This window comes from Cucurbita pepo, chromosome LG03, assembly GCF_002806865.2.
Source record: "Cucurbita pepo subsp. pepo cultivar mu-cu-16 chromosome LG03, ASM280686v2, whole genome shotgun sequence".
NCBI classification, from domain to species: domain Eukaryota; kingdom Viridiplantae; phylum Streptophyta; class Magnoliopsida; order Cucurbitales; family Cucurbitaceae; genus Cucurbita; species Cucurbita pepo.
The window spans coordinates 4,104,215-4,122,669 of record NC_036640.1 but is presented as its reverse complement, the minus strand read 5'-3'; the positions used below and the strand labels follow the sequence as shown (position 1 = coordinate 4,122,669).

The 18,455-nt window shown below is 37.1% G+C and overlaps 2 protein-coding genes across 3 annotated transcripts; both read left to right on the top strand.

The window, feature by feature from the left end:
* Window positions 1-12: 12 nt before the first annotated feature.
* On the top strand, window positions 13-7,555 carry LOC111790942. The gene is made up of 6 exons (XM_023672074.1): window positions 13-508; window positions 2,170-2,314; window positions 2,473-2,733; window positions 6,000-6,081; window positions 6,428-6,624; window positions 7,014-7,555. Exons 1-6 carry the CDS (start codon window positions 294-296, stop codon window positions 7,299-7,301), a joined length of 1,188 nt encoding a protein of 395 aa, XP_023527842.1. The 5' UTR covers window positions 13-293; the 3' UTR covers window positions 7,302-7,555.
* A 349-nt stretch (window positions 7,556-7,904) lies between these two features.
* On the top strand, window positions 7,905-18,039 carry LOC111791476 (protein root UVB sensitive 1, chloroplastic). Of its 2 annotated transcripts, none has more exons than XM_023672839.1 (7): window positions 7,905-8,718; window positions 8,816-9,091; window positions 11,878-11,934; window positions 14,310-14,508; window positions 15,847-15,962; window positions 16,926-17,105; window positions 17,642-18,039. In XM_023672839.1, the coding sequence occupies exons 1-7, from the start codon at window positions 7,915-7,917 to the stop codon at window positions 17,897-17,899; spliced, it is 1,890 nt and encodes a 629-aa protein (XP_023528607.1). In that variant the 5' UTR covers window positions 7,905-7,914; the 3' UTR covers window positions 17,900-18,039. The 2 variants fall into 2 exon arrangements, with proteins under 2 accessions (XP_023528607.1, XP_023528606.1); XM_023672838.1 differs by having other exon boundaries at window positions 16,923-17,105.
* Window positions 18,040-18,455: the final 416 nt, after the last annotated feature.

The following is an 18,455-nucleotide window of genomic DNA, read 5'->3' as shown; positions in this document are numbered from 1 at the left end:
ATAAAGAGAGAATCCATGGTGGAGGGTCGGAGTCTGTTACTGTTGCGGACTGCAGCGTGGCGTTGCCTCTGAGTTAGGTTTCGGTTACGCTTCGCTTCTATAACGTGATTTTCCCCGCCACATATTTTATTATTTCTCCGATTTCTCCCTTCCATTCTGGCTGCAGCAGCCAAATCCATCCCCCCACCGGCGCACCCCCTTGTTGTTCTTCTCCCCATATCCCCCCTCTCCGCCATTACTGCCCGCCGGCACGTGGAACCAGACTGAGGTTAGGTCTGCTGATTGTATGATAGATGGCTGATCTATTTCAGGCTACGTCGGAGGATCTTTGGCGAGGGAGTATTTATGGTAGTTGGGGCACTGTTTTGGTCATCGTCTTCATTTCAATTTGTCATCTGTTTCGTTTCAAGAAGAATGGTTGGTCTCTTCTCTCCCGCTTACAAACCCCGTCTGTCGTCGCCGATCGTCAGATATCTAATGTATCTCCTTCATTTCCTCCACAATCGAGGTGATTTTTCTTCGTTTCTTTTTTCCGGCTTTTATTCATTGTCATGAATCGGTTTTGTATTGTATAGATGATTGTATTCTACTTATTATGTTCTTACTGCACAGTTGGGCTTTTAAAGTCTTGAATTTGTAGCTGTTAGTACTTTTCATGGATTAGGGTTCACTGGAAAATTTTCTGTGATTGGAATTCTTTGAAGACCCCACTCTCATGATTGATCCAAATTCCTTTTAGTTGTTTTTATCAAGAAACGAACCAGATTAATGCTCACACGCATATCATTATAATCACAGAAATATCAAATGCTCACACGCATATCATTATAATCACAAGGGAGTGGAGAAAAACTAAAAGCAATGAAAATAAAGAGAAAGTAGAAAACAAGAACATAGCATATCATTATAATCACAGAAATATCAAATGAAGATAAAAGCTTCCCAATTAAGACAAATGTCTTGCAAAGAGAACCCNCCCTTTTGACATTGATATCATGTTCATTCGCTGTAAGATCATCATCATGGCTCACGAGGTCGACTACAATTATTTCATTTGCATTCACATATGTTCCATCTGTTCATCATTGTCTTTTCGTTGNTACACCCAATTTCTTTGCTTGCTATAAAGAATCGTCTGATTATGTTCCCACCAAAGCTCATAAATAACAACCTTAATTGCATTGACTTACAATAGAGAAGGTATAGGAGGAAGGCAAGGACACATAAGAAGATGATATGTATTATACTTGGAATCAAAATAAATGGGCTGGGCCTTTTTTTTTTTTTTTTNATCCTTTTGTGTGTTCAACGTGTGTTCGAACTGAAAAAAGTTTATATTGGACACGCAATTTGGCGTGTTGAACATGTGTTCGGACATATTTGCATCTGACACATGTCTAATACGACACTTTGTCTAAAATAGAGTTTTTGTGGCTTCATAGGTCGTGGATGTCCCATAAGTAACAGCTCCTTAACTAGCCTTCTTTTTTCTTCCCCTCTAACCCCCTCATATTTCAAGAAATCACTTCCATTAGGTAACCTACGATTCCCTTGCTTCCATTGAATCTGTTCTCCCCACATGATTGTGCATTTAAGATTCTTCAACACTCTGGGAACTTTTCTATTATTCCCATTCCCCTTAGTAGCCCTTCTCCCCTTCATATGTAGGGGATGTTGCACCTTTGCAGCACTCCTTAAAGCTGGCATTGGAGAATTTAAGGATGAATGGGTGAGAGAAGGTTATTTTTCATCAACGGTTGAAAAAACAAATATTTTCAAATTTCATGATTTGGAAATAAAACTTACCAAGATATATGATAACATATTTCAACTTTATCTAGAAGAAATTCATTATATTACTTTTCGTTCGATCACGCATGCATTAAATTTATTATTTATAACCAAAGCTTGTTATTGTTAAAGATTTCCAATTTTCACCTCCAGGTACCCATGTTATTTTTTTGATTAAGTGACGGACAAAGTTGTGTGACAAACTTCAACGTTATTTTTTTTAAAAAAAAATCACTGCCTTTATTCCACCTTTTGAATTGGTAAACGAAAACATGTTATGATGTGAACTTCAATGTTATGGATTAGAGATACTATCATTTTTATCACCTTGGTTTTGCTAGCTGTTAAGTGATATTGAAGATCATCTTATTCTTGCAGAATAATGGAGACTATTTCAGATACAGATTTGAAGGCTTTATTGGATGATTTGGATGGAAGGCTAAATGAGAATGAGAAATGGGAACGTGTTATAGAAAAAAGTAATGATAATCTTTCATATAGTGCTAAATGCTGCAAGCCTAAGGTTCTCACTCTCTCTGTCTTTATTCATGTGTGGACTGAGATTTTGGTCTAGTTATGAATTACTATTCTTTTTTGTTAAATATGGGAGTTCTTTGCTTATTTGGTTTGTGAAGTTAATGATTCTGAGTTCAAGTTGGTCAAATTCCGATCTTGTTGCAGGATGGTCCCTTGAAATACTCGAGTGTGACAATATTTGAGAATTGCTGTCCAGAATTGTTGAGAGATTTCTACATGGACAATGACTTTAGAAAACAGTGGGACAGTACTGTGCTTATGCATGAGCAGCTACAAATGGATGAGACTAGTGGAGTTGAAGTCGGTCGCACCTTAAAGAAGTTTCCTTTATTGACGCCTAGGGAGTATGTACTATCATGGAGATTATGGGAGGGGAAAGATAAAACCTTTTACTGCTTTACCAAGGTATTGATTTTAATGCTTTTCCCACCTCAGCATTCCCTCACGAACATGCACACGACAAGAAATATGTGTTTACTTACTCAGTTTATGTTATTTTGATAATTCTCAAACAAGGAAAATCTCACTATATTGAGGTCATGAGGATTGCATTATATTACAAATTTCTCTTTTGCTTAGCTATTGATAGGAAGATTTATACGTATACAAGAAACAGAATGTTTCTTTAAATCTAAGACTGAGAACCTATCAAGCCAATGCAATATCAAGCTGACCGTTGTGGCTAGGAAATGGATTTCTCTTTGCTGATCACTCTTCTGCTCCCCATTCTCATTCATCATTGTCTTCTTCTTCCATTGCTTCTTCTTTCTCATCAGCCGTGCAACTAGTGATCTGCTAAAAACTGCAAATGCTTGCAGCCTGACAATGGAAAAGGCATCATCAGTGCAATCGGCCACCATTTAGAAAATGAATTACACTATAGAGACTGATAGCAGAGCAAACTTCAAGCAACTTGAGTTAAAGATCTTGAAAACGACAAGGGTTGGAGCTTTCTTTATTAGCATCCATTCGTCGTCTACATTGGCTTAAAGAATGTTTCTTGTTTCTTCCACACTACTCCCTTAAACTCATTCTTGTTTCCTCCACACTACTCCCTTAAACTAGATTCATTGAGGAAGTTCGCATAGAAGACTAAACTATCTGGGTAGCAAAGGCCTAATATATAAATGGAACCATAACTGAAATTACCCTGATACCAAACAATGGAGGGATAAACAAAATTATCATTCTAGTGGGTGAAGAAGGAAAAGGATGGCATGGGTTTTATAATCTCATCTCCAAGTTCCGGTCTGCTTCCCCTGTAGGGAGCATTAACCATCCCAAACCCCTTTCTCAAGTTTCAAGCTGCCGCATTAAATCCCCTAGCTTTAAAGGTCTACTTTATCCTTCAAGGAAATACTTTCTTCAAGCAAAAAGAAGGTTCTTTTACTTTGTGAAAATGAGGACCAAGTCAAAACCCCTTGCTCCATGGTCGGATGGTATGATGTGGGGTCATTTCTCTTGAAGTTTGAACCGTGGAGCTTGGACACACAATAAGGTAACCTATACCATCTTATGGGAGATGGATTAAAAAAAAAAAAAAAAAAAAAAAACCCTCCCCCATGATAGTCGGGATTGTGATACTTATTCTGTCTTTGTTCAGAATCTGGTTGGTGGATGAGGTGAACACTTACATTTGGGAGGTCATCTAATTAGGGGATAGATGGACCCATTTGCTCTCTACTCCCTCGTTTGTACCATTTGTCTTCCGTGAGGTTTCACTAGGTAGCTTTCATTCTTTCCTCTTTGGGGGACCCTTCCTCCTTTCTTGACCTTGGGTTTAGTGGGCTGTTATGCGATAGGAAAATGTTGGATTGACCCTTTTATCTTCATTGGGGGAATTGTTTGTTTGTTCGAGGAGGGATACTCGTTCTTGGATTCTTGATTCTTCCTGGGGTTACACATGAAGATCCTTTTTTATTGGTTGGTTAACCCCTCTTTGTCCAATGCTCTTCGTTCATTTTCCATTTCTTTACCATGGAAGGTTAAAATCCCCAAGATGGTTAAGTTTTTTGTCTGACAGCTAGAGTTAACACCATGGATCGAATTATGGAAAGGGCATCCTTGTTGATTTGTCTGCAGTGTTGTACCTTTTGTAAGGGAGCAGTGGTGGACCTTGATCATTTTTTGTGGTCTTGCGATTATGCTTCAACTCTTTGGTTTTGTTTATTTAAGGTCTTTGGCATTAGCGTGGCTCAGACCTAAGTTCTCATCTCTATGTCAAGGATTCGTTGCAACATCTTCTCTTTTTTGTTGATTGCTGGCACTTGTGCTTTGCTTTAAGGTTTTTGGGAGAGAGGAGCAATAAAGTGTTTAGAGGTGTGGAGTAGTCGAGGGAGGAAGCTTGGTTCCTTGTTAGGTTCCATACCTCTCTTTGGGCTTTTTGGTTTGTAAGGATTTTTTTTTAATTATTTGTTAGGTTTCATCTTTTCTTTATTTTAGTTCGTTCTAGAGGTTTTTCTTTTTGGTATACCCTTTATTCAAAGTCCAACCCTCTTCGGTTCCTTTTTTTTTTTGGCTTTCCTTGCCTCCCAAAGCTCAATTCTTATGGCTTTTAATTGCAGTGAAAGCTTTAATTTCTGAAATTTAATTACAGCAAAATCAGCATATCTTTGAGAATTTTCAAGAATGTTCAGAAATAATGGTTTTAGTGGTTTGAGTTGGCTAAATTAAAAGCTTCACAATTGTGTTGTATTTCTAAACTTTTTTTCAGCTTTCTACTCGCAAGATGTTTGTGTGAATTGGTGAGTCTTTGTTTCTACTTAGTTTGGTGTTTCTTTTTTTGCTTTTGCATTTACTTTTTTCCTCATTTGGGATTTGTAGTTAAGAACATTTGCTTCTTTTCACTACAACGAAAATTTTGTTTCCTGTTTCAAGGAAGAAAAAAAATCCTCAACGTAGAATTTGAAAAATACTAACCAAAGTACATGTCGAGCCTTTTCAGACCATACCAGGTAGAAGTTTCCCTGGGTACTGGAGCCATCTCTGTTACCATGACGGGAAAACTCTATTATCGGTATATTCGTCATTATGTTAACTCTTTGCAGCCCTTGGAATGCCTGACTGAATTGGACAAGGAAGTTTATATTTCAGGAAAAAGGAGATTCAGTGAAGGTAGATCTGCATAGTAATGAAATTGAGCGTAAAAACAAAAGCCCGTGTGAGAAATAAACAAAAGGGAAAAAGAAAAAAAAAACAACCAAGAAACAATTTTGAATTGACTGAAAACGCTTAAGTGAGATTGCTCCCGATGATGCATCAACACTTATATTATGGGTGGGTTTTTGCTTTTTGTGTGTGATGCGATAAGGAATCAAACTAAACATATTCCAGGACAAATTTACCTGGAAGAAGAGTGACAAGTCCTCTATCCCCTAGTCGAAGCCATTTACAAAGTAGTCTTAATCAGCATCGTAAATCAAATAAGAAAAATAAGAATCACTATTTAATTATACGGTAGAATAAAGGAAGGTGTTCAAATTTAACGGAGAATGTTTCATAATTAATGTTCTATCCCTCTTGAAACTTTTCCTTAACTAGGATGGTGGATCATCTATGGATAATTCTGGATAATATATTGGGGGTAGATTTACGAACAAAATCTCTAGTTCATTCAAGTTGCTTCTTTTTTGTACTGCTAAGTTTATTTCCTTGAGAATGACTTTGAGCAGGAATGTGAACATCCCTTGGCACCACGCCAGAAGAAGTATGTCCGAGTGACATTTTTTAGATCTGGTTGGCGAATCAGGAGAGGCAAGTGGCTATCTTCTCCTTTGTTGTTTTTTTTATGGTCATTAGTTTTTAATTTGCCCAGGAGCATTGCATATTTTATCAAAGGAACTCCAAATCCAAATCCAAATCCAATTGCATATTGTTAATTGCTCTAGTCGTCGGAAATGTGCTATATAGTTAACGTGTTACAAACATTAACTTATTGAGAATTCATGAACAATAGGGATTTTGCAAAATGTAACTTTTCCTTCTAAATCATCCGAGTAACTTAAGCTAGTTTTAAGTGTCAAGATTAGGCGAGTACATCTTTTGTAGACTTCAAATCTCAATTACTTATCCTAATGGTTTCAGATTACTTTAATTGCAGTACCCGGCAGAAATGCATGTGAGATCAGTATGTTGCACCAAGAAGATGCTGGTTTGAACGTGGAAATGGCAAAACTTGCCTTTTCAAAGGGAATATGGAGCTTTGTCTGTAAAATGGATAAAGCATTACGCAAATACGCTTTAATCAACAACCCTCCATCAAGTTCACTCGTCACTGCAACTACTCTGATTAAAAAGGTTAAAAATGTTTACTCCGTTGATACTAATTTTACAATCTGGTCAAGATTAATGTTCTGTCATTTTATTGATATATCAAAGTGTATGTACTTAACTGTTTCATGGAGTGTCACGCCGCTTACCGTTGTGGCAGAGAAAACACTTTGTTAGTATGGGTCGGGCAGTATTAAGCACGGTTTATAGGATGAGCTTGGATTTGTAGGGAATTCCATGACAAACTTGTTATTAGAGTTAGGTCCTTGAACCGAAGAAAGTACGGTAGAGGGTATTTGAAGTATAAAGCCATAGTTGTATGCGATACGTACAAGCGACCGTACCTCATACATGTCTCCCCCTTTTATCTTGCTCATGATGGATATGACTGACACACATTTCCGTACTACATAAAGGTTCCAGATGGATTTGAAGACATGAATGACATTGTCTCTAAAGCTGTCTCTAAAGCAAACATTGTAGAAACCGAGTCGTCCTGTGGACAAGTTTCATCAGGAGAGAAAAAACTGTCGAGGGCATCGAAAAAACTCGTGGCCAAGAGCTTGCTTCTACTTGGTGGTGTGATCTGCCTGTCGCGAGGTCACTCTAGTCTTGGTGCCAAAGTTGTTGTGGCATATATTCTTACAAAGCTAAACAAGCGAGCTGATGCACCAGGAGCTCAAATGGCAAATAGGGAGGCGTAATTGTGTAACATAGTGGAGGGAGGAAGGGAGGAGGGGATATAAAGGATATAACCATCTTTTCTTGTTACCATCGGTCCTTTTCATTGAACTGGTGAAAAGTTGATCGGTTTTTTGTTTAAAGAAACGCGAATTCAAATATTTGTATCATACGTACAATAACTTGTGGACTGGTTCATTTGTGCCTTGATCGTATCTATGTCACAAATATGAGCTGCGTTTAATCAAATGTTATTGAAAGTTATAGTGTTCGGATAGACTTTTTAAGTTCTTGAATACATTTTTATGTACTTAAAAAAGTACTTAAAGTCATTCTAAACATTTCAAAATGCTAAAAACGCTCCATAATCCTAATGATCCATCAATATATAACTTCAAAGAAGTTCCCTTTAAAGTTGAGGTATTCATGATTCCTTCAAATTATCGCTCTTTAGCTCATGTGCTACACCGTTCTATATCGGATTAATTAGGTGCGCATGCATTAAAGTAATGAAGGTAGAAATGACATTGAAATTTAAAAAACTTATTTAAAAAAAGGAGTGAATTTACTTTTTGGATGAAAAATAATAAGAAATGTTCCAAATCCGTTCCATATGTTCCTTGTGCAACATTTTGGATGCATATAGCTTCATCGATTTGCACGTCGCGGGCTCTGAATCACAGAGCGACGGAGTGTGGTTTCAGTGCGATGTATGGATTGCCGTTCTCTTATCAGCTGCCGGAGCAGATACCATTACGGCGAGTCTATGTCGATGTGTTAGACTACGTTCCAGGCGGCTGTTTTCACCATTACTCTACGCGAAGCTCATGCGCAGCACGAAGACCTCCGCTCAACGTATTTCCCCACCTTCTTAAGCCCATAAAACTTGCCCATGGATATTTCTCTCCTTGTATTGGAACTAGAATCAAACCTACCCTTGTTCATTCTCATTTTCTTCCTCCTTTGTTGGATGATGGCCATGGGTGTGGTGGAAACAATAATGGTGGTTGGAATAGTTCATACCGTTTTGGGGGTTTTGGGTGGTGGCAGGATGGCAGTAATTCTTCCCCACGGTGGCGCAATGCCTTCCTTGCTCTCGTCCTTACCTCCATAATGGGTTGTTTCTGCCATTTTCAATTGGCCGCAGCACTAGCACGTAATGGTATGAACTCTGAGTCTGTTTGGGAAGTAAGAGGAGGTAAGCGAATCCGCCTCATTCTCGATACGTTTAGGGATGAGTTCTATGTTGCAACTGGCGTGCCGTCGTCTCCATTATCCTTTTCCTTTGTCAATTTTTGGCTTCGTTGCAGCGAAATATTCAAGCGTTTGATGCTTCCGGAGGGTTTTCCAGACAGTGTTACCAGTGACTATCTGGAATATTCTCTTTGGCGTGGAGTTCAGGGCATTGCCAGCCAAGTTAGTGGGGTTCTTGCTACTCAGGTGCCCATTTTCGTTCGTTTATGGTTCCTCTTTCATGTTTCTCATTCAATAAAAGAATAATTGACTGCATTTTGCTTGAACCTCCGCCGTGATCCAGGCACTGCTTTATGCTGTTGGATTGGGAAAAGGAGCTATTCCGACTGCTGCTGCCGTGAATTGGGTACTGAAAGATGGATTTGGATATCTGAGTAAAATTTTACTCTCAAAATATGGACGGCACTTTGACGTCAATCCAAAGGGGTGGAGGTTGTTTGCTGATCTTCTGGAAAACGCTGCCTTTGGAATGGAAATGTTAACTCCCGCATTTCCCCTTCATTTTGTTGTCATCGGTGCTGCTGCGGGGGCTGGACGATCTGCAGCCGCCTTGATTCAGGTTATTGGAAGTTGATACATAATTTACACACAATATTGGAAGTGTGTCTCCTGTGCTTGTTGTCTCGTATTTATACATTTGATTTGGCTTAATTTGATTTAAATAGTGAAACACAGAAATATTTATTGAAACCAATAGATGGGCAACTGTAGAAGCTTTTGGTAGGTTATAGAGAATTCTGATTACATGCAATAAGAAGAAGACTTAAATCACAGATGCATTAGAGGTAGCGTTCTCTTTAACCATCAAAGTGGAGATAGGAAGTGGAGAAGAGGGATCACAGAGAAAGAAAGTTGTTCTGGGAGGAACTATAGATAGTGCCTTTGGAGATATCGTGAGGGAATTGAATATTACTTGATGGTCACACAAAAAATTAAATGGTGGGAGGACTAAAAGCATAAGTAAATTTGATGCTACTTGGAAAGATGGAGCCGATTGAGTTACCTTTGAGCACATTCCTATTCCTTCACACATTTACATGTTATAGCATCCAAAGAGTGGGCTGATATGATAGATTCCGTGATTCAAAGTTCTTAAGAGGAACAAAACTATTTCAAACCACTCTGAATGGGCTCTTTTGGTAATTTAGTAATTCTTTTCTTTCTACTTGTATTTCTAAGCCGTTGAATACCTTCCTTTTTCTTTTAAATACATTCATTTGGGTATTATTTCTTTGGTTAGTCGCTAGTTTAACCATTGGTCGTTAGAGTTAGTTAAGTGATCAACCTTGTACTCACTAATATCATGCTAGCGTTTGTTTACTCTGTGTACCGATGTTTGGTCTCTTATTAGATTCTATGTTTCTCTTTGGGCATCGGTGGTGAGTTCTTTTTGTCACTACTTACTAGGTCTTATTTTACTGGATTAGAGCCCCTTTTTGTAGTTTGTAGCTTGATTCCCCATTTTTATATACCCATGTATTCTTTTATATTTTCTCCTTGAAAGTTCAGTTTCTCATAGAAAATGGTTTTATTTGTCCTTTTAGTTTGCCCAAATTTGGTATCAGAACATTATATTCTCTGGGACCTAATGGTTGGAAAAGTGGCGGTCTATTCTGGTAGGGGGCTCAATGGAAACTCCCAAAAACTTAGTGAAATTTTGTAAACCAAATCTACAACTGAGCGCTTGTTGTTAGTTGAGAACTCCTTGGGCGAGTTACTATCAAACATGGGTGAATTCCAAAGAATCCTAGGAAAATAGTGTCATGACACTTGGAAGACCTCACAGTGAACCAAAATCAAGAGAAGCTTGACAGGACAATCAGAGAGCTTCAAATAACTTCATCTTGAAATGGAGATGAATCTCTAAAGTCTTTTCAATATTAGACTCTCTGCAAAGAATAATTTCATTTCAGAGAGAAGCCAGATTTGCGTGAAGCTAATCAATCCATGCCAAAAGTTGAGCAATATCAACATCTTTAGACTATTAGATAAGTAAAGAAGATTGATGCCCAAAGGAAACTTGGAGAAAGATGAACAGAAGATGGAAATTGATGCAACCAATGAAAATTTGAATTGGAGAAACTAGACCTTTGAACTGGAGAAAAACTTCTTCCTCAAGCAACAGAAAGGCACGCGAAAACACTTTCTTCCCAGAGACAAATTAAAACTCGAAAGAAAAAGAAAAGAGTCCTTGGAAGAATAATTTTTCTTTTTTCGAAAGGAATAAATGTGGATAGGAGAAAAGTCACAACCAAAAAGAGAGAGAAACACCTTGAACAGAGACAAAATACTTCTTCCGAAAAAACCTTTTTATGACTTAAACATCCTAACACCTTGATGAGAGAGAATCATTAATATCCTACAAAACTTTAAAAAGAAATTCCCTTCATATTGGTGAGAAAAGCCGCAATTAATTACAAAATTCATGATGAGATAGGAACCAACAGAATAAATCAACAACTTGATGAGATAGAATTATTAGTGCCTGACAAATCTTCAACGGAAACAGCGTTGAGGAAAAAAGTTGCATTTAATCAAATTTTAAGATGAAGGCTCGAGATTCAAAAGGTGGAACAATTAATGCAGATTAAAGAGATTTTTGTTTGGAAGAAATTCCAAAGGCACCTGAAAGAGAAAACATGCGCTCCAAATAAATAATAAAGCTTCCAATCGAGAATCTTTAATATAATTCTTTCTCTATGTACCTCAAGAATACCAAATTTCCAACGATTACTCAGATGTTCTCTTATTTGGAAGAAATTCTCAAAACTGAAGACCGGCAAGCTGATAGAGAGAAAATTTTGGTTGGAATAAAATTTTAAAGTTTTCTATTCATGTGCCATTTGTAATTATTTTCCTTTTTATCTTTGATTTTTTTTACTAGTAATCTACTATGTGCACTTGGCCTGCTGGATTCTCTATCAAAAACTTTTAACATTAATAGAAATACAAAAATATAGATTTCCTCGTGTTCTTATTTCTTGTTTGACATATCCACCAGCATATGCATCTATGGTTTTGTTAACTTCAACTCTTCAAGTCATTGATATCTCCCTCAACCTCTACATTTAGCTCTTTGATTACAAGTTCAATATCATATAATGGCATTTTACCTCATTCAAGCTTTTGTCGTTCATATAAGTTCCAAAAACTTTCTGCTTTATGCCATATAAGTCTGGCTGAAAAAAGGCAAGCTCCAAATTAACATTCATGGGCTTACTGACTTCACCTTAAACACCTTGTAAAATAAACTACATTTTTGTAGAAAATTATTACTAATTTTAAATTAATGGAGTTGCATAGTTTTTGAAAGTTGAATCTTTTTCTTTTTTCTTTCTTTCTCAGGCTGCTACTAGGAGTTGTTTTTATGCTGGCTTTGCTGCTCAAAGGAATTTTGCCGAGGTGAAATAGAGTAATCTCTTCTCTGGTTAGTGTGTGGTAGCAAAATTACTTACACCTAACTTCCCATAGCTGCAAATTAGGGTAAATTTATCTATCATGCTATGTGTACATCTGAAGCTATGTATGAAACCAAGTTTTCTTATATAAATTGAGTAAGAAGAGTAAGATTTATGCCAGAGAGTCCCAACCATAGATTCTAAAATTCAGCTATTTGTCTAAGTTTGTAAGGGAAGAAATAACTACCAGGAAGGAAATAATTACGACTATTCAACTTGACATCTAAGAAAATAAACAATTTCTAATATTATACAGCTGGATATTTTATACCTCCTCTCGGATGATATATGTTGGTCATTCCTAGCTTATGTAGCTTATGCAGCTTTTTGGCTGCCTGTTGGGGTTTGTTAAGGTGTTTTGTCTAAATGTTTTTGTATGTAGAATTTATTTTAGACCTGGTTGGTTAGTTCGGTTTTATTGCCGTTGTGTAGTTAAGCTTTGAATCTTTTCATGAGAAAGGACTGTTTTTGTGGCAGACTAGGATGCGCCTAAACTGGCCAGGTAAAGGTGTTATAAAACTTGTCCATAAGTTTAGGTAGCCAATTGAAAGTGATCCAAAGCGTAATAAGGAGAAAAGTAAAAAAATGTAGTTGGGTGAAAAACTCCTCAATTGACTCCCAACAAGCCTAAGAGATAGAGAAGCTATAGCCAAGAACCTCAAAGAAACCATGCCAAATAGCCCGAGCAAAATCACTACTCCAGAGGATTTCTTGATCTTCTTGGTTCTATCTTGGTTGATGAAAGAGTTTGAGTTTTAAGAGAGAGGGACTTTTGATTACCTTGTTGCATACACTTGAAACCACCTATACTTGTACACTTGATCGGTAGAAGTCAACTATGATAGTGGCAAGTTGCATAAACGGGAATATGAGTAGAAGCAAAACTTACTACATTGGAGATAAATCAGGCGGATGTGCTGAACATGAAAAAGAAAATAGAATCACGTGAGAATTTTGTTTAGAATAGCAGTAGTAGATCAAATATAGGTGGTAGATTTGAAAAAGAAAAACCAACGGGGTTGATGATGAGTTATGAACCACACATGGACAACCAGATTTGGAGCTGGGGGTTGTTGAAGACAAAGGTGCAAAGACAAGGATGTTAGGAATTGGGTGAATGGAGAGATGTGCGAGTAGAGAGACGCTTTGCACAAAGAAGCATAGATGAATATCAGATGATTGGAGAGGTGTGGATAAATGGCTAGCAATCACTTAGGATTGACTGAGATGCCTTTTTTTTTTTTTTCTTTAATAGGGAGACAATTTCATTGATGTTTGAAATTTACAGAAGGGATGTGTCATCATGACCTTCCCAATCTATAATAGGGGAGGTGGAAGCAACAGTACTAGACAATCTACTCCAAGAAATGACATAGTAAACAACATTTTTGAAGAGCCTAGTATAAGTTCGTGCTTATAGTCCAGGGAGGTATGATTATAAGGAGCAAAAGGATTGACTGAGATGCTTGTTGAATAATGAATGAAGATGTATACTCTTTGGAATAGTGAAAGAGAGATGAATAAACAGCTGTTGGAGAAGGGAGAGACTTTGCTAGAGACTCTTGATCTATGACGAAAGGAAGTGCCTTCTTCCAGTATTTGTGAGAAAGGTGTGACGACTATGAAGGGAGATGTGCAAAGAATGAGATGGTAGACTGGCGATGCTGGTGCGCTTTCGTCTAGAAGAAGGAAAATTCGGTGACAACAATTAGGGGGTTCCAACGATGGTGGCTAGGGTTACTTCAAAGTTCTGATACCATGGAGTTACCTATGAAATCAATTTTTCTTATATTTTTTTAGTAAAAAGAGTAAAACTTATACAAGATGAATCTCAATCATAGATCCTAAAATTACAAAAATTAGTCTAAGCGTATAAAGAAAAGAAATAATTACAACTATACAAATCTATAGATATCTAAGGAAGTAAATAATATCCAAAATTTTATAGCTTGATGATCTACTCTATATCTTTATGTTTTGTATGTGCAGACAAAAGGGGGATATATGAAGACCTTTGCTGATTTCCTTCTTAAATTTATTCTATTTAATCTTTCATTTGTAGGTGGGTGCCTTTTAATTACTGCTACATTCTTTTCACTTCAATATATCTTCATAACTGTAATTTACATTTTATCACACAAACACCCCTAAAAGTACGCATCTCCTAGTTTTAGCTGAGCTTAAGGTACATGCCCGTTGACTGTCTTTTTCTTACTTCTGACGCATGAGGAAAATAAGATCTGTTGCTTTAAATCTTGAATGAAATTTACCCTATCCTTCCGATGCATATATGCTGAAAGAAACAGAAATTGATGCTAGGTGATTGCCAAAGGTGAAGCACAAGGAATGGTGAGCAAGTCTATTGGTATGTTGCTTGGCATTGCATTGGCTAATCGTATAAGGTCCTCAACATCTCTTGCTCTTGGTTGCTTTAGCGTAGTGACCGTAATCCACATGTTCTGCAATCTAAAATCATACAAGTCCATTCAACTAAGGACACTAAATCCTTATCGTGCGAGTAAGTTCTCTTTCCTTCTATATGCATCTCTCTCTTTTTTTTCTCTTTTTTTTGGAGATGATTTTGATTTTTTTTTTTTAAGAGAAAGGGGACTTCTTATTGAAGAAATGAAAAGCGGCTAATGCTCAAATTTACAAACTTCATTAGGGGAAAAAACAAAAGAGAAATAAAGAAAGAGGAAAGTTAGATAGCTAGGTAGCATAACAAGACAAAGCTCAAATAACGATAAGCGGAGATTAAAACTTATCAATTAAGGCAAATGCCTTGCAAAGAGAACCCTTGAAAAGATTTGGAGAGAGCGCCAATGAGAAGCTTTTAGCTTGGGTGCCTCATAAATCACCAACCAATTTCTTAACTCGTTTTTGAAAATCCTTTGATTAGGTTCCCACCAAAGCCCAGAGAAAGAACTGCTTTAATCGCATTGGACCACAAAAGAAAAGATTTAGACCGAAGACAAGGACCAATGAGTGAGTGTATAGTATTACACTAAGAATCTATGTGCAAGACCCAATGAATGCTGAATATATCAAAGAGTTTATGCCAACGGGATACGGCAAACGTGCAATCAAATGGACCGCCACCTTTCTACAAAGAGTATTGTGTTCATTCCCAAAATGCTAACCCCATTTTGCCAATGAGGCAATGTTCCGGAATTTCAATCTACCAGTTTCTAATCCTCCATCTGCAAGGAATTTAGAAGCCAAGTTCCACCCAACAAGATGATTGATCTTACCACCATTGTTTCTTCCCAGAAAAAGTTTCGAATATTTCTTTCAAGCTCTAAAAGGATATTTGATGGCCTGAGGAAGAGGGACCTGTAATATAAAGGAATACCAGACAACACTGAACTACAAAGAGTAAGCCTACCTCCCCTTGACAGTTAAAAACGTTTCCAATGATCCAATTTCTTCATAATTTTCTCCAATATGGATGACCTAAAAGTAGTATGCTTTGAATGGCCTTCAAGAGGAAGACCCAAATCTAGAAAGGGTGAAGTGTCTGCCTTAACATTAAGCTTTGCAGATACTGAAGAAACCATTGAGGAGTCGATATTGACACCATATACAGCTGATTTAAATGGTAGTGTTTGGATTTTCGGGTTGATGAGATGCATATGTACTGGTTTATTACATTCTTACTATCACAGTATATTATGGTGATCGGCTTGCTAGGTAGTATGTTAATTAATCCCTACTGCACCAACACCCTTTCATTTCTTGAGGCAGAGACACCCTCATTTCTCTCCTCCTCCCAAAACCACTACCAAACATTATTTTTTGAAATTTTGAAATGTGAATCTTATCTTTTTGTGGTAAACTTACCTTAAATGTTCAACAGGTTTGGTCTTCAGTGAATATCTTTTGAGTGGTGAAGTGCCTTCTATTAAAGATGTGAACAATGAAGAACCTCTGTTTCCTGCTGTACCATTTCTTAATACTAGGCTTGCTTGTGATGTGAGTGACTTTCTTTTCTAATGTTATTTATCATTCTATTACTTCTTAATTTTTCTTTTCAAATGTGAACTGTGTTCATTTTTATTAATATACAAATGCAATGAAAGCAATGTTGGAGTTTTGTTGGATAATGACCTCCTGTTGGTTTGAGGTCAGCTTTAATCAAAGAAGTTTCTCATTCAACTAAAGACCCTTTTTCCCCTCGATCTTATTCTCTTCCGATGTATGGATGAATTTGATGTGGATTCTGAAGTCAGTTTGAGCAGCTTGGAATGTGATTGCAACCATGGTGTAACGACTTACGGATGATATGCTCGATGAAGCTTTATTTATTAATTTTCTAGGATTGTGAACATTAGCTCTTCATTCTATTCCACATTCAGAACCTACCAAATTTTCATCCTTCGTTGAAATTTGTGGTTTTCAGTTGAGATAAACTCCCCTTTTCATTTAAGAAGCGGCTTGAATAAACCAAGAGGGAGGTTTCAAATTTTTGGTTAGATGGATTTTAGTTCGAAAATCACCAAGGGATAGAGATTTAGGAGTTGGAGCTTTGAAGTTCAAAATTATGATCCTTGTTGTCAAATGAGTTTTAAATTTTTTGCTCAAGTTTATAGCTATAGCCTCCATGATTCTGAAATTTTTGTTTGGCCTTTTCCTGGAAGAAACGTTTCGAGTCTTGTAGTCCTTGGGAAGGCAAAGTGACAATCAATGGGATTACCTTTTTCTATTATTTGCAAATGTTCGTACTCTGCAGTTTTTGAAGTCTGATCAGCAACCAAGCTGGATGATGGTGCTATGTCTGTTTCTATGAAGTATTTAGTTCTTAGAATTAACCATTCATATTTTTCTGCATGTTGGAACAGTATTCTTTTTGTTTGGCTCAATGTTGGATAGATGCCTCTATAGCTGTTCATATTTCAATCGATTAACTGACTTTTGTAATTTTCTTGTTTTAAGAAGGAGCCAAAAGTGGGTTTACTATCTACTGAAGCAAAGGAATCAGCAGCTAGTATCGAAAAGCGACTGCAATTGGGATCTAAGCTCAGTGATGTGGCGAGGTGTGAGGAGGACGTTCTTCAACTTTTAAGTTTGTATAAAAACGAAAACTACATTCTGTCGGAGCACAGGGGAAGATATTGTGTAAGTAATCTAAACTATATTTCCAATGTGTGCATTCTTGTGGAGTATGGAGCTTTCTTCTCCCAGTCAAAAGTACTTGATTTGAAGCTTTACACCGTTATTTTCGTTGAAGTATTCATGTCGTCTAATTCTATCAACAAACACTTGAAACTTTCTTCCAAAAACAACTAAAGTGTTGTTCATTTCCTTATTGTGAGATCCCACGTCGGTTGGGGAGGAGAACGAAGCATTCTTTATAAGGGTGTGGAAACCTCTTTCTAACAGGCGCGTTTTAAAAACTTTGAGGGAAAACTCGAAAAGGAGCTCAAAGAGGACAATATCTACTAGCGATGGGCTTCACATTCTTTGTAAGGGTGTGGAAACCACTCTCTAGCAAACACGTTTTAAAAACCTGAGGGGAAACTCGAAAGGGAAAGTCCAAAGAGGACAATATCTGGTAGCGGTGGGTTTGGGCTGTTGACTAGTATTTGGTAACTTGGTTCGTGCTAGAGTTATCGCCATTAAACTAAAACGTTTGTGGGAATGTTATGCTGCAGGTAATGCTTAAAGAAAGTGCTTTACCAAAAGACATGCTGAAGGCATTGTTTCATGTGAACTACTTGCACTGGCTAGAGAGGAATGCGGGAATAGAAGCAAGAAGTGCGGCTAATGACTGCAAACCAGGGGGAAGGCTGCAGATATCTCTGGAGTATGTGGAGAGGGAATTCATTCATGTCAAATATGATGGGGAATTGGCGGGTTGGTTGACTGATGGCCTAATCGCAAGGCCCTTAAATAATAGAATTTGCCTGTAGTTGCTTCACAGGGGCAGGACAACAACGAGTTACTACACTACCAAAGCTAGCTAGCGAGGACATCTCTAATAATACTGGATTTTGAATAGTATTTGAAGTCATAAATATTAAAAAAAAATCAACATTCCATTGTGTATTATCATTAACTCCCATATTTCTTTCAATTCAACTAATCCAATTGGGTTTCTTTGTGAATGGTTTTTGATCACCCATCTTTTTTTTTTGTTTCGTTTAACATATTTATAAACACGTTTAGTCTTTTTCTTAAAACTCTTCGACTCCTTTTTTTTAATTTGTTTTTCGACTTTTGTTATTAAATCAGGTTCAAGAAACGAACCGTCTTTTCGAGAAGAACCAAAAGACATTTCAGTTTCTGGTTAAAAAAGAAAAATCATTTTTTTTTATTGAATTTTTATTAGGTAACCTAAAAATGTTGCACTTTGTCACGAACAGGAAATTAAAAAAAAAAATATATATATATATATATTTTTTTTTTTTAATTTTAAACCAAAATTGGGACGGAATAATTAGGTCATGATGACACAATTTTTTTAAT